The sequence below is a fragment of the Triturus cristatus genome, chromosome 5_1 (genome assembly GCF_964204655.1).
Source record: "Triturus cristatus chromosome 5_1, aTriCri1.1, whole genome shotgun sequence".
In the NCBI taxonomy this organism is placed as follows: Eukaryota; Metazoa; Chordata; class Amphibia; order Caudata; family Salamandridae; genus Triturus; species Triturus cristatus.
Genome location: NC_140587.1, coordinates 701548998 through 701563992, shown reverse-complemented (window position 1 = coordinate 701563992; position 14995 = coordinate 701548998). Strand labels below are relative to the sequence as shown.

The following is a 14995-nucleotide window of genomic DNA, read 5'->3' as shown; positions in this document are numbered from 1 at the left end:
ACAAATCCAAACCCATCAAATTTTCACCACAATTGGACGTCAACAAAAATGGAGAATCCACAGTAAAAGGGCCAACAGTCAGTGGAAGGGGATGTGAAATGGGACTTACTACCGGTCCACCTTAAAAACCTACCCAAAAGATTATTGTGGCCAGATAGACACGCTCGTGGGACCAAATGTTGAGAAACAGAACTTTTCATTGCGCCTGTATCTACCAAAAATTCCTTAGTCGAGCCTTGATAATTTGCAGTGACATAAGGACCACGCTGATCTACAGGTATCAGAACTGGTCCCTCGCTCTGTCCCTGGCTGTCCTAACTGTAAGACATCCCTGTCACCTCACCCGTATCGTAATCATCATGATAATACTGTCTATCGCGAGGGTCATCAAAATAATTGGTATCAGAACGACATTGTGAGATGGCGGCACTCTGAGCTCTAGCTGTCCCACGACCTCGTCCACGAGGGCCATGTCCTCTAGAGACTTGTATTTCTGCAAAAGCACAGGACACTCGCTATGCCAATGGCCCTCCTCCTTACAATACGCACACTGATTCGGCCCTAAAGGTGTCGTGGTCGGCTGCCTACTAGTGCAACAGCACCTTCGTCTTTAAATCCTTATTCCTTTTATCTATCTTTTCTTTCTCATCCTGATCACGATGCTCATAATATTGGGCCGTATTCAAAATAGCAGAAGGGGAAGAGGTGGTCCAGGTACTCTCAGACGCCTTCAAACGAGTCACAATTTCAGGAAGCAAATTAGAAGCAAACCTGTCAATGAACAATCGAACACCTCCCTCAATAGACACATCCTGCCCACTATAATCCAAGAACGTATCTTCAAATCGAGGAAAGAAATCAGACTTTTTTATCTTTTGTCAACTTTCCGTCAACTTGTCCCAAAATACCTACTTTGGGGGAATAAGAGAGTGCATATATGTAATAATGTGACCTGGCAAAGCAAGTATCTCAGCTCGACTAATGCCTGGCTTTCTTTCCAGGTCTCATCCTTTAATCACATCCCATGTACCTCCCAGCTCCGCAACATGGTCTTGAGTATGAACCTGTCTCCAAATATCAACCGTAACAAGGAGACCAAAGAACAATTCAATGTCAGCAAGAGTTATTACAGTAGAAGAGGTAGCTTCAGTCAATTCTTTATAATAAGCAGTTGGATTTTTTCTAAGATCAGGCAAATGAGCTTTAAGGGATAAAGCCTTGCTCCGTTTCCACAAAGTATAAACCCATTGCACCTGAAAACGGGCCGCTACCACCGGTCTAGTAACATTTCCGTGTTGATCTGTTAACTCTGGTATTTCTGGGTGATATTTAGGATGGACCTTTTGCTTTGGAAACTGAGATACTGGGGTAGGACTCTTCTCATGCAATCTTCCTCTATAAGCAACCAGCGTGGTAACATTCCCAAATACTTGGCCTGGGTCCAAACCACTAGCAGACACGCGACCTCTAATATCAAATAAAATTTGTGGCGTGTCGTCCCCGAAATGTTGCTGCCAAAGGCCAATCAACGTAGAGGACATATGTTTAAGAGCGTGCTGCTGTATAAAAGGTTCATAATCTTTCATCGCGCCCCAAACATCCTCCACGCTGTAAATGGGATTACGACCCCACTGCGCAGCCTGATTAGCTACTACCTTATTCTCCTCATCCCCTACTGCAGACCATATGGAAGGGCCCATAACCTCATCAAATGTTATCAAATCTCTATCCTCAAATCCACGTGTTGGCGTCTAGCACCCAATAATGCTGTGAAATGAACCATCAAAGATGAAGAATTAACAGAAGCACCGGGTAGAATCGCTGCAAGCAGGTGCGCCGCAGGAGAAAGAGCTGGAGACAGGGATGCCGAGACAATAGGTGAGATAGGGGTGCTCACAGTCACAGTTGCCACGGACGGCGAAGGCGAAGAAGTAGGAGGAGGAGCCAAAGCCACAGCCCTCGAGACAACAGCAGTAGATAGAGGAACAGTGGGAACAGCTGTAACATGTGGCTTTGATGGCACAGGGACAGTGGGATATATCCTTTGCGGGGCATATGGGGGTGGGGGGCGGGCGCCTAATAATTCTTCCACAAAAGTATCAGTTTCCTCCTGGGCCATATACAATTTATAAACATGCAATTGAAATCTCCTATCTTCACATTCAACTCCTGTTTCTTGCTTTTCTCTATCATATGCAACAGCCTTTTTAGTCAGTGTTTGCATTTTCCCTTTTTGTGCATATTTTTCCATCTTCAGTCGTCGCTGCCTTGCTACTTTCTGCCATGTTCTGAGGGAATCAAACATAGACTGTCTACTTCGTCTCTTGAATAACTGTTCCTGTAAATACCCAATCTTTTGTTCATCGAAAGTGCCCGTCAACGGTCACTGCAAATAGGCATTGTCCCTCGTATATTCGTGCCATAATGTACTAAACCTAATAGGGCCAATGCCATGCTTCACATACATACATATCAAAATTAGGAGTGACTTCTGGTGGTGCCGGCTGAGCTTCTTCCAATCGAGAATATGCAGAACAACAGCGACAGCACAAAGAAACCAGTTTACTGATACCAGGCATTCTCAAAAGAAAATAAGTTAACTATTTATGCCTACAAAGCAATTGCAAATGCTTTTATCCCAAAAGACGGTCCTCAGACCGTACCAAATCCAAACCAAAATGGTACCATATCCAAAAAGAACCCAAACAAACTCACCTGATATATGCTGGTCAAGCAAACTAATTCTCCACTGCCGACTCTTCAGACCAAACGGTCAGAGCCAAGGGTTTCGCCCTTTAGGACTTCTGTCGATATGAATGCTGGAGGAGGCACCATCCGGCAGGCTCCAGGGCACCCAACATTTGAAGGCTGGGCTCTGGGTTATGGGGTCTCCAGGACCGAAATCGGTCCAGGAAGGGGGGCTGCGTTGCCCCCCTCCCCCATTGAAATGTGGCTGGGCCCTGGGGATGTGGTCCCAGAGACCAAAACGGACAGGGGCCGCAAGGCCCCCCTTCCCAATTGAATAATGGATAAAATACCAGGCAGCTGGAATTATGAAATTGTGTGGCAGCTGCAAATTTGGTATATTTATAGATTTGCCGCAATCGCCACATAATCCACCATATGCGACATAATCTGCAAATTTTAACAAAAAAAGTGTTGTTTCTAGTTCAAATGGTTCAAAAGTTACTATACATGCAGCAAAGCACGTTGCTGGGCAGTGGAAGGCCCTTTGCGAAGATTGACTAGGTACATTCTTGTTACTTATTGCTATATTTGGGTTTTAAACTGGCACCAATGCCCAGACAATGTTATCAAGTTTGAAACTGAGAAAATAATGAAGTAATACTATAACAAAATTTGCCACATTATGCTGCATAATTTACCTCTTCTTGCCGTGTTATTTAGTCAACGCTGCCACATAATTTAGCCCTGCCCTGCTACATAATTCCAGTGGCCCTGATAAAGACGCATGTGGGACAATCACTTTGCCAAAATGCACACAAGATCACTGATGACATTACTTCATTCTCCATTACACAGCTGCGGTGCAGAATATGTACTTTACATTTACCCATGGAGGTAGCGCTTAGTAATTAACCAGTAGAAAGTACACCACTTGGGTGGATTTTTTAACCAGAACTGTGGACTCCTTTTGGATTAAGGGGAAATTGCAGTTATACAGCTACTGACACACCCACACAAACACTTAGACACCTAATCACATATTCAGACACTCACACACCCACTGAAGGCCCTGTCAGACACTGATACACCCACTCAGACACTCACACACCCACTCACAGACCCCATCATACATTCACTCACAGACCTACTGAGACACTCTCACAAGCACTCATAAAACCACCAAGACAGCCATGCACCTACTTACAGGCACAATCAAACACTCTAAAACCCACTCACAAATCCACTCAGCACTCATGCACCCACTCACAGACCCACTCAGACACTCTCACAGCAACTCGCAAACCCATTCAGACACTCATGCAACCACTTACAGACCCACTCAGATATGTACCCACTCACATGCCCACTCCCTCATGCAACACACACTGACCCACTCACACACCCAGGTTACAGGGATGTTATAGTTAGGAAATAGCATTAAAAAACCATAGAAATTGACAGAAAAAAATCAAAGGTTACAGGGACCTTGGAGTTAGGAAATAAAAATTTTAAAACCTTAGAAATTCACAGAAAAAACAAAGGTTACAGGGATCTTATAGTTAGGAAATAAAATTTTAAAAAACAGAGAACTTCACAGAAAAAACAAAGGTTATAGGGAGGTTACAGTTAGGCTCAGATTTCACTCGTACAAAGCCATAGACATTCTGCAGTTATAGTTACCTGAGCTAACTATAACTTACACCCCTGCAATGCACTGCTTATGACCTCACATATTACATTACTCAAGACATGGTCAGTGACATCACTGATGACATCTCAAATGACATCCCTGATGACATTACTGATGACATCATCCACAGAACCACTCATACCCTCACTCGCACCCCAATAGAACCTCTCATACATCCACTCCCACACAACCCTTCACATACCCATTCACAGACCCATACAAGTACTCACACAACCAATCACTCGTCCACAGAGCCACTAACACAGCCACTCACTCATACAGCCACTGACACACCCAGTAAGTCATCCATACAGCTACTCATTCACCCACTCACTCACCAATGTAACTACTCCCATATTAACTCATTCAGGTATATAGACACTTACACATATACTCATATACCCTTCCAGCTACTCATACAACCATTCAATAACCCATACAGAAACTCACACAGCCACTCACTCCCCCATATGGGTACTCACACAACCACACACTCACCCATACAGCCACGCCCACTCACGCATGATACCGCTACTCACATACCCACTCACCCATACAGCCACTCACTCACCCATATAACCACTCACACACCCACAGAACCATTCTCATACCCATTCACACACCCATACAACCACTCACACCCTCTCAGTCATCCTTACAGCCACTCACACAGACATTCACTCTCCAGTACAGCCCCTCATACATACTCGCTTACCTATAGACACTCTCATACAGTCACTCACAAACCCACTAGCTCACCCATACAGCCACTCACACAGCCACTGAGTTGCCCATACAGCCACCCACAAACCCACTCACAAACCTATGCAGCCACGCACACAGCCCCTAACTCACCCATACTGCCACTCACACACTCACTCACTCTCCAATACAGCCACTCACACCATATGTATATATATATATATCGCAGCAAGCTACCTCTGTTGCCAGAAGTATTACGAAGAACGCACTCACTCGGGGTCCATTAATTCAATTTTTTATTCAGTGAAAAAGGCAATAGCCATGCCCAACGCGTTTCAGTTCGAGCCTCGAACCTTGATCATGGGATATGTTTTTCTCTCACAGGGACAAACAGGTATCATTTATTTCAACTTCATAAAGCATTTCTGTTTCCTCTATCGCATAGCTTCATGGTATTTGTAGTGCATTACTTTTTTTATAGATTATATATGATTTTTATATACATATATATATATATATCCAAATGCATACTTTCCCTGGCTTCCCAGGAAAGGAGGACCTCACTCGAAGTAGGCATACAAAGTTCAATGTTTATTTCACCATAAAAATTCAGCAGAGAAACATGAAACGTTCCCAACGCGTTTCAGTCACCAGGACCTTGATCACCGGCTCACAATTCATTGTTCTACAACAGTTTTCATATATATGAGTGTTTTCTCCATTTCTACACACAACTCTTTAGGCTGTGTAACCATAAAAAGAAAAGAATGTTTAAGGCAATTGTAACAGTTACTCTTTTACTGTGTATTGATACAAATTAACATCAAATAACTTCTGCCGTCTTTGCAATTATACCAACGCTTTGTACTTGTGCATTTGACTCACTGCATCGACGTTTACAAGCATACACTCATAAGTTGCATTCTGGTACATGTGGTAATTGTATCAGTTGCTCTTTCACTGTGAATTGATACAAGTTAGCATCTGCTGTCTGCCACATTCATCCCAGCCATTTTATTACGTAAATGTAATTTACTGTGATGTCGTGTGCAGGCTGACACTGACGCGTTGCATCTTGGTACTTGTAGTATTGATCAAAATGATGACCATCTCAAAGACAATGGAGACCAACTGGGCACGTCAGCTCCGTAAATTACACTTACATAATTATATCGCTGGGATGAATGGGGCAGAGATGCTAAATATACAAATAAGGTTCCTGAACACAAAACAAAGAACACGTAACAATGGCCGGATGAGAACTGCAAAAGTGAAAAGTGAACAGTGGCAGCTGGTAACCTTTGAAACAGGGAGTAGCGTAAATACACCCATTATGTTCCGTTGAGTCATGGACGTAGAATCAAAACGTGCATTGTGTGTGTGGAGTGGGGGGGGGGGGGTGTGAGCATGAATGTCCTGAGAGTAGTTTGGTGGAGCAGCGAGATATGTTCTCCCCCTAAGAATTTTTTTTAACAATAGAGAAGAAATGATGTACTTTCCAGGGCAAGAACTTAAATAAAATGAACAAGAACCTGTGGCTCTGGTCTCTCACTGATGTAGAAGGCCTTTAACCAGTATAGCCCTTGGTAGTGGCAGGCTATAACTCAATGGAAACTTAAGGACATTCATTTTAATAGCATGCTAATTATAAGCATGAATATTGTTAGACTGAAGGTAGTGAGTGAGAAATGCAGTCTGTGTTGTTTTAGGCAATGTGTAGTTAGTTGTTATTAGATTGAAGTTTGCTATCAGACCACGAAGCCCCAAATAAGCACTTTGGGGTGTTTTATAATGGGTGCATAACATGAAATTGGTCTTCCAGCAGAGCTCTCAGCTAGGAAAATGATAAGCACGTTTAACAGAGGAAATGGGAACTTGGATATTACACCTTAGAAAAAGCAGAATACATTGCAGTGGACAAGAAAAAAGAAGTATTTCCAGAAAGAGAAAACTTGACTATTAGCAAATAACACAGGCGTATGCACTTTTTTGTGTGGATTAGTTCTGGTAGAGCTGAAAATATAAGTCAAGTTTCTCTTACTAAAAATTGTAAACTTACAGTGCTACCAGCCTTATTGCCCCTAGATTTATAACTCCAAACATAATTGAAACCACAGGTTACCAGAAAAAAGCTTTCAATGAAAGCACAGTGACCAATCATCAAACAGTGCTGCCACAATTAGTAGAAAAAAATAGCACATATAAAATGCAAAGTAGCAAATAGACACAGATGTAGAATAATTGTGTGTGCGCATGCACACCCTGTTTTCTTTGAAGAGGTGTGCACAGGGTGGCCGATTAATGATTGAGTTGTACAGTGAGTGGGCCCTCAGAATTGGGATGAGCAATGCTGTTTTATGGTACTCAAAAGGGTTCTTTTCAAGCTAGCCTGGATGATGAGAAGTGTTACTCCGAAAACGGTGCCAGGATGCTTGTTTCCAGTCCAACGAAGACCTGGCTTGGCAGTTTGGGCTGAACTGTTTCCGTGAGGAACAGGGTCAAGACTGATCTGCATATAGCTATGTCTGAACTGGGGTGGCGAAGAAAGCTAAAGAACGATGATGGATTCAACCCAGATCTGTGACTGGGGATGAGTGTCTGAAAAGTTTCAGCGCTCCGTCCATCATCTCCTTGTGTTTGCTTTGTTCGCTCTAAGTTGGCAGGCTATGCCCAAACGTGGGTCCCTTGCTCACTTTGCCATTGGATTCAGGCTGATGAGGGGTGTTACCCCGAAACCGGTCCCGGGATACTTGTTTCCGGTCCTGAGAAGACCTGGCTTGGCAGTTTGGGCTGGACTGTTCCCATAAGGAACAGAGTAAAGACTGATTTGCATATACCTGGGTCTGAACTGAGGTGGAGAAGTGAGCTAATGAGCGATGATGGATTCAAACCAGTTCTGTGACTGGGGGTGAGTGTCTGAAATGTTTCAGCTCTCCATCCATCATCTCCTTGTGTCAACTTGGATATTCCACCTTAGAATAAGCTGAATACATTGCAGTGGACAAGAAAAAAAAGTCTTTCCAGAAAGAGAAAACTTGACTATAAGCAAATAACACAGACGTATCCACCTTTGGTGTGGATTAGTTCTGGTACAGCTGAAAACATAAGAAAAGTTTCTCTTACTGGGAATTGTAAACTTACAGCGCTACCGGCCCTGTTGCACATAGATGTATCACTCCAAACATCATTAAGACCATGGTCACAGGTTACCAGACAAAAAAAGGTGTTCAATAAAAGCACGGTGACCAGTCATCAAAACAGTGCTGCCTTCATTAGTAGGAAAAAATAGCACATATGAAATGAAAAGTAGCAAATAAACACAGATGTAGAATAGTTGTTTTCTTTTTCTGCTTGGTACTGAGCGCATGCACGCGCTGTTTTCCTTGAAGAGGTGTGCACAGGGCTGTTTTCCTTGAACAGGTGTGCACAGAGTTGTTTTCTTTGAACAGGTGTGCACAGAGTTGTTTTCTTTGAAGAGGTGTGCACAGAGTTGATTTCTTTGAAGAGGTGTGCACAAAGTTGTTTTCTTTGAACAGGTGTTCACAGAGTTGTTTTCTTTGAACAGGTGTGCACAGAGTTGTTTTCTTTGAACAGGTGTGCACAGAGTTGTTTTCTTTGAAGAGGTGTGCACAGAGTTGATTTCTTTGAAGAGGTGTGCACAGAGTTGTTTACTTTGAACAGGTGTGCACAGAGTTGTTTTCTTTGAACAGGTGTGCACAAAGTTGTTTTCTTTGAACAGGTGTTCACAGAGTTGTTTTCCTTGAACTGGTGTGCACAGAGTTGTTTTCTTTGAACAGGTGTTCACAGAGTTGTTTTCTTTGAACAGGTGTGCACAGAGTTGTTTTCTTTGAACAGGTGTGCACAGAGTTGTTTTCTTTGAAGAGGTGTGCACAGAGTTGATTTCTTTGAAGAGGTGTGCACAGAGTTGTTTACTTTGAACAGGTGTGCACAGAGTTGTTTTCTTTGAACAGGTGTGCACAGAGTTGTTTTCCTTGAAGAGGTGTGCACAGAGTTGTTTTCTTTGAACAGGTGTGCACAGAGTTGTTTTCCTTGAAGAGGTGTGCACAGGGCTGTTTTCCTTGAACAGGTGTGCACAGAGTTGTTTTCTTTGAACAGGTGTGCACAGAGTTGTTTTCTTTGAAGAGGTGTGCACAGAGTTGATTTCTTTGAAGAGGTGTGCACAGAGTTGTTTACTTTGAACAGGTGTGCACAGAGTTGTTTTCTTTGAACAGGTGTGCACAGAGTTGTTTTCTTTGAAGAGGTGTGCACAGAGTTGATTTCTTTGAAGAGGTGTGCACAGAGTTGTTTACTTTGAACAGGTGTGCACAGAGTTGTTTTCTTTGAACAGGTGTGCACAAAGTTGTTTTCTTTGAACAGGTGTTCACAGAGTTGTTTTCCTTGAACTGGTGTGCACAGAGTTGTTTTCTTTGAACAGGTGTTCACAGAGTTGTTTTCTTTGAACAGGTGTGCACAGAGTTGTTTTCTTTGAACAGGTGTGCACAGAGTTGTTTTCTTTGAAGAGGTGTGCACAGAGTTGTTTACTTTGAACAGGTGTGCACAGAGTTGTTTTCTTTGAACAGGTGTGCACAGAGTTGTTTTCCTTGAAGAGGTGCGCACAGAGTTGTTTTCTTTGAACAGGTGTGCACAGAGTTGTTTTCCTTGAAGAGGTGTGCACAGGGCTGTTTTCCTTGAACAGGTGTGCAGAGGGCTGTTTTCCTTGAACAGGTGTGCACAGAGTTGTTTTCTTTGAAGAGGTGTGCACAGAGTTGATTTCTTTGAAGAGGTGTGCACAGAGTTGTTTACTTTGAACAGGTGTGCACAGAGTTGTTTTCTTTGAACAGGTGTGCACAGAGTTGTTTTCTTTGAACAGGTGTGCACAGAGTGGCCAATCAATGATTGAGTAGTACAGTGAGTGGGCCCTCCGAATTGGGATGTGCAATGCTGTTTATGACAACCAAAAGAGTTGCTGTGTTTTGGTTTTTCAAACATAAATATTTGCTCCTGAAAACCAGAACGGACCCAAAAAGAAAATATGCAAAACAGCGCACCCATACTTTGTGCAAAATTGTGCTAATCACACCTCTGTGCTATTGTGCTCAACTTCCTGCTACAAAAAAACATTGCTGCTCTGTGGCAGGAAAGAAACAAAAATCAACATTCCTAATTTCTTCCATCTAGACAAAACTGACCATAAGTTTTTTAGCTGTCTGCAAAAGTTTACAATTTCGAATGTGCTTAATTGCAGACCTGTTTATGTGAGCTGGCATTTTAATAAATCAATTATTTGACTTGCATGTTCTTGCACACAAGCAGATACATAGGAGTGATATTTATCTCTGGGGCACTCATTTGTCCCCTTTTGAGTTGTATTGCACATAAACTGTGCCTGCCCAAAAAGTGAATATTCCCAGGACAGAGCAACGAGCGTGCTTCCAGGCTAGAAAGACAGCAGCTGTGGATGAGTAAACACAGACCGCGCCACTCGAATTCCATATTATAGCAGGAAGCCAACTACGGTCTGGCATCTCGCTGCACGAGCCCTCAGCTCACCTGTTTGAATGAACTCGTAGTGCACACTCTCCATTTCGATCCAGTCACCATATAGCAGTGCCTTGAAAGCACAGAGTGGGAAGCTCGGCCCTAAACCTTGCTCAGAGTAACATCAAAACCTACTCTGGCACACTACGCACTCCCTAAAGCTCAGCTTCCGCCTGCACCCTCAAACCCTACCCTTTCACAATTGATCACAGGGAGGGGTGAGGCAAGCGAGGTTTTTTGATCCCTCCCCACCCTGTGACGAGTTGTGAAAGGGTGGGGTGGTTGAGACTGAGGTTCTTGATCGACGTCAAGCCCTGGTGCTGCAGGGCTTCAAGCCGAAGTGCCCAGCACAATCTTCCAACTCCGTCCTCAGGGGGTGGAGCTCAGCACACAAGACTATGGCTTTGCTGGGCTAGTGACATCACAGGCCTCAAGGCTGTGTGAACGCCAGCCCGGCAAATGCATTAGCAACGAGATTGCTGTACATGCGCATGATGTCTATTTAATCCAGTGTACCTCTTCTCAAATTCTACATCTAGCAATACAGCATAGGAGAATATAGTGGGCCAGCACATAGGTTATTCTGTAGGGTGCGGGACCCCCATAAACCCACAAAAACAAACTTCTGCATTCAGACACCTTCTGGTCCAAATATCCCTAGCAGCTAAATGGAAAGATAAGGCGTCTGTTAAAATTCTATTGACATTCAAGACTGCAGTCTTTCAGACCCTACTATCAAAGCCCGCGTATGATACTTTGCATTTATATGGCTCATTGTGGATTCATGTAGTTCACAAGTGATCTCACTGACAAGCCACCCAACCTCTCTCCTTGTAGGTTCAGATTTAATGTAATAGTGGGTTCCAGTGAACTCAGATCAAGTTCAGAGACCCGAAACCGCTCCTATCATCCTTTAGAGGTCCAGAGGAGGGTTGGAAAATGAAAACGCTACCCTTGGAAGCATCTATGAAGCTCTTACAGCTTATCTGGTGCAGATCTCTTCAGAACTTCATTCCAGTCAGCAGCCATCAGCCAACCCGCTCCCAAAACACAGCGCGCAGCTAAACCACCCTCAAAATTCTATGATTTATCAAGGTCACCATGCAGCTTAGAACATACAGAGCGTTCACACAGAAACAAACACAGAAGTGCAGGCACTCAGAGTATACTACTCAAGAATCGGATGGAAACGTCCACTCACTCCTGTGCAAAATAAAGGCACAGTCTAATTGCTGCCTAAAATGACTGCGGCAGCTTGTCACAATTCGCCAGACTAAGTGACTATACGTTTTCTGGGCGCTGCAACTATAGGCCCATTAGGTAGTATAGACGATGCCAACATGCTTGTCAACAGCCTCTCTGCCTCCTCACCAAAGTTAATCAGTGCTGCAGCTCTGACAGGGGAGCACACTTTTGTGGTGTGCGATTGTGGCATGATTCACATCAATATTAAAGTGTGATTTTTTTGCAGCGGAAAAGAAATGCAGCACCCCCAGTTTTAGTCATGACGCACCTCACCTTTGCATTGGTTTTGCGAGCACAAGCATTTTTTATAGGGGAGCACAAACTTCATATAAGGCAGTGGGTGTAACACAATTGTGTGCTTTTCAGTACTTACACTCACTATAGCCAAAGGTTTGCAGGTGCTCGTGCTCCTAGCAACTACAGTGTTGCAATTCAGCAACAATTTTACAAGTCCATGGTTTTCGGTTACGTTTGCTGTATGCATATACCATATACTCTAAAAGAAAATTATTTGTTTGATTGAAAAAAAGATATTCAGCCCACGCTTCAGATGATATGGTACTGCTTTTGGGCACATGGTTAAATTAACCTTAATGGGCATATCATGATACCTGCCTAAAGAAAGAATACTCATGTTTTATTTTTGAGAAGCAGGTTGGTTATAAAATGGTAGCCTTATTACAATACTAATGTTTGTCTTTTGTGGAGAAGTGTGGCTCAATGATTAGAGCGGAAGACCCTGATGCAGAGGTCTAGCCCGGGACCAGGGTTCAATTCCCTGCCTCGGTGGGTCTTGGGCTAAAAAATTCCACAGACCTGATAGTTCTTGCCTCGGTGCCTATTCCAATCATGGAGTCCCACTCTGCAACTCTGGGCAATAGCTTGCTTAATCTCCACAATGGCCCCCACAACGCTAAGGATGCCTGGCCTCCACCTTGGGGGTGCCCAGGAGTGGATGCCTCACAGGAAAAGCCAGGATGGGTTCCACAGTGGTATTTGTACAAGCGCCTTGAGACCCTTGCGGGTGAGTAGTGCGCTATACAAGTATCACATTTACATTCTTTTGATCTGTGAAGTGTATTTGTTTTGTATTTAATGTATGAAGCAGATATTTTATTGTATACCGCAAAACAGATGTGACAATGTTCTTGTGGCTGTGCTTTTTGTAACTACCAAGAACTTCGAAATTAACTCTACCAAGGAAGAAACAGCTTTTCCGGATTTAAATGAATTGTGTTGAAATTGTTGATCATATGTCACATGGTGGCAGTGATTTAATAAATGGAATTTGAATAATGTATTAATTACAAATGAAAACGTGTATTCTTTACATGTGTACCCATCCCCCACAGCACAGAACTCTTTGGTGGGTTCTACTGCATTAACGTAAAAGCAAAAATATTTTTGGGTGCAATGCCATAGTAGTCCCTGGCACTTTACTTTGTGTGGATGTGAACCTTGTGATAGGGTAAGGTGCTGTCACTCACAGTGAAGTTAGCCAATGGCTTGAAATGGGCTGAGCCACTTCACTAAGCTGCATGCTATAGTGGGCAGAATAAGTGTGAATTAATAAGGCCACACCTAAAAAGGCTGTTCTTATCTGAAGCACAGAAATTCTATATTACAATGTTGAGAAGCCCAAAGATAATGACTCATTCCTTTGTTTGGAGTCAAGTACTCTAACTTGCTTGCCTGCCACATGATCACTGCACACCCCAGGCAAAATGCTAAACATTTTTAAAATGTGTACATGGCTAGGGATAAGAGAACGTATGCTCTGCAGAGCACATAGCTAAAGGCATAGACAGGACGCACAGCCGGGACTTTCTTGTGCTTCATTGGAGCGCTTTCTTTACTCAACACGCACATTTTTAAATTCTAATAGTAAGTCTGTTCTTGAAATAAGTTGTCGTTTCTCCTCACAAGTTAAGAAAAAAAAGAAAAAATAAGAACGACCAGGCGACGCTGCAACAACGGCCTCGTTGTTCCCTGGCGTGAGTTCAAACAAAGGAACGACTCGCAATTAAAACCAAGTGCTTGGGGTCACTACAAGCGAAGGCTGTAACCAAACCCTCCACTCATTAATAAAACACTAACGTCCCACGTCACAAGCAGGGATACATATACTGTAAGTCAACATGGAATTTTAACAACTCAAATACATATGTTCTTCTTGACGTGCGAATGCAGTCCGTGTGAAGCGCTTTGACACGACTTTGCTAAACCAGTCACTATTAAGGCGCTATATAAGAAGTAAATGCCAAGATCAGATAAGGATGCCTGAAGTCCCGAGCCGCAGAAAAGACGAAGCAGAAGCAGGGAGTTTATTAACAGTATCAGGAGTTTAGCCTGAAAGAGCCGAGCCCTGCTAGAGATGTTCCCACAAGTGTCCTGTCACCAGGGAGGGCTGAACATAGCGCCGAGAGCGGCGTAGAAGAAACGCGCGCGCGTTTCTGAATGCGCGCGGCGTTACCTTGTATTTGTTGAAGCCAGCGAGCTGCTCCGGGGTGACATATCGGTGCTCAAACATGCTGCCGTTTGCCAGTTGTGACCGCACACTTGTCTCCTGTTGCTACAGCCCCTCCTACCGGGCTGGCACACTCCCCTGGCACACAGAGACAGCAGGGAAGCGAGGACTCCCGTCTCCCGGGCACTGCGTGTGTCTGTCAGTACCAGCCTCCGCAGCCCTGTGGCACAGCGCGCTGCAGTCAGCTCCCCTAACAGTGCTTAAGCATTTCAACAAAGTGGCCACGAGGTTTGTGCACACAGTTAGTGATGTCTTCAATGCTGGAGGGCGCGGTGAATGAATGACGCGGGCCTCGTCACTCGTTTGAGCAACAGTGAGGGGAAGATAATGATGCTTATATATCCTATGTCACATATAAGATGGGATTTCAGGGGTCGCGGTGGGAGTATGCCCCTCATACTTTCCCAGCATTGTCACTTCTATTGTTAAAACACTAGCAGGTGGATTGTTAGGCGAGGTGGCGTTCAAAATTGCCTGCAAGTACGGTTGGGGACAGCCTGTTTGCACGTTTTGGAAAAGCACTCGTACCTGTCAGAGTGCAGGGTCGTAGAGTCCTCGGCCTTAGAGTGCAGGTCCTAGAAGGTTGCAGAGTAGAGTGGTGCAGA

General features: G+C 43.9%; 1 protein-coding gene across 1 annotated transcript in view; it reads right to left on the bottom strand.

Annotated features, from left to right (window-relative positions):
• The window catches only part of LOC146831383 (ethanolaminephosphotransferase 1-like), a 363147-nt gene extending 348590 nt beyond the window's left edge, over positions 1–14557 (bottom strand). Inside the window, exon 1 of the mRNA XM_085605667.1 lies at positions 14337–14557. Coding sequence (XP_085461793.1) covers positions 14337–14393 — 57 coding nt within the window. The 5' untranslated portion in view covers positions 14394–14557. The remainder of the gene's footprint in view (positions 1–14336) is intronic.
• Between the last annotated feature and the right edge of the window lie 438 nt (positions 14558–14995).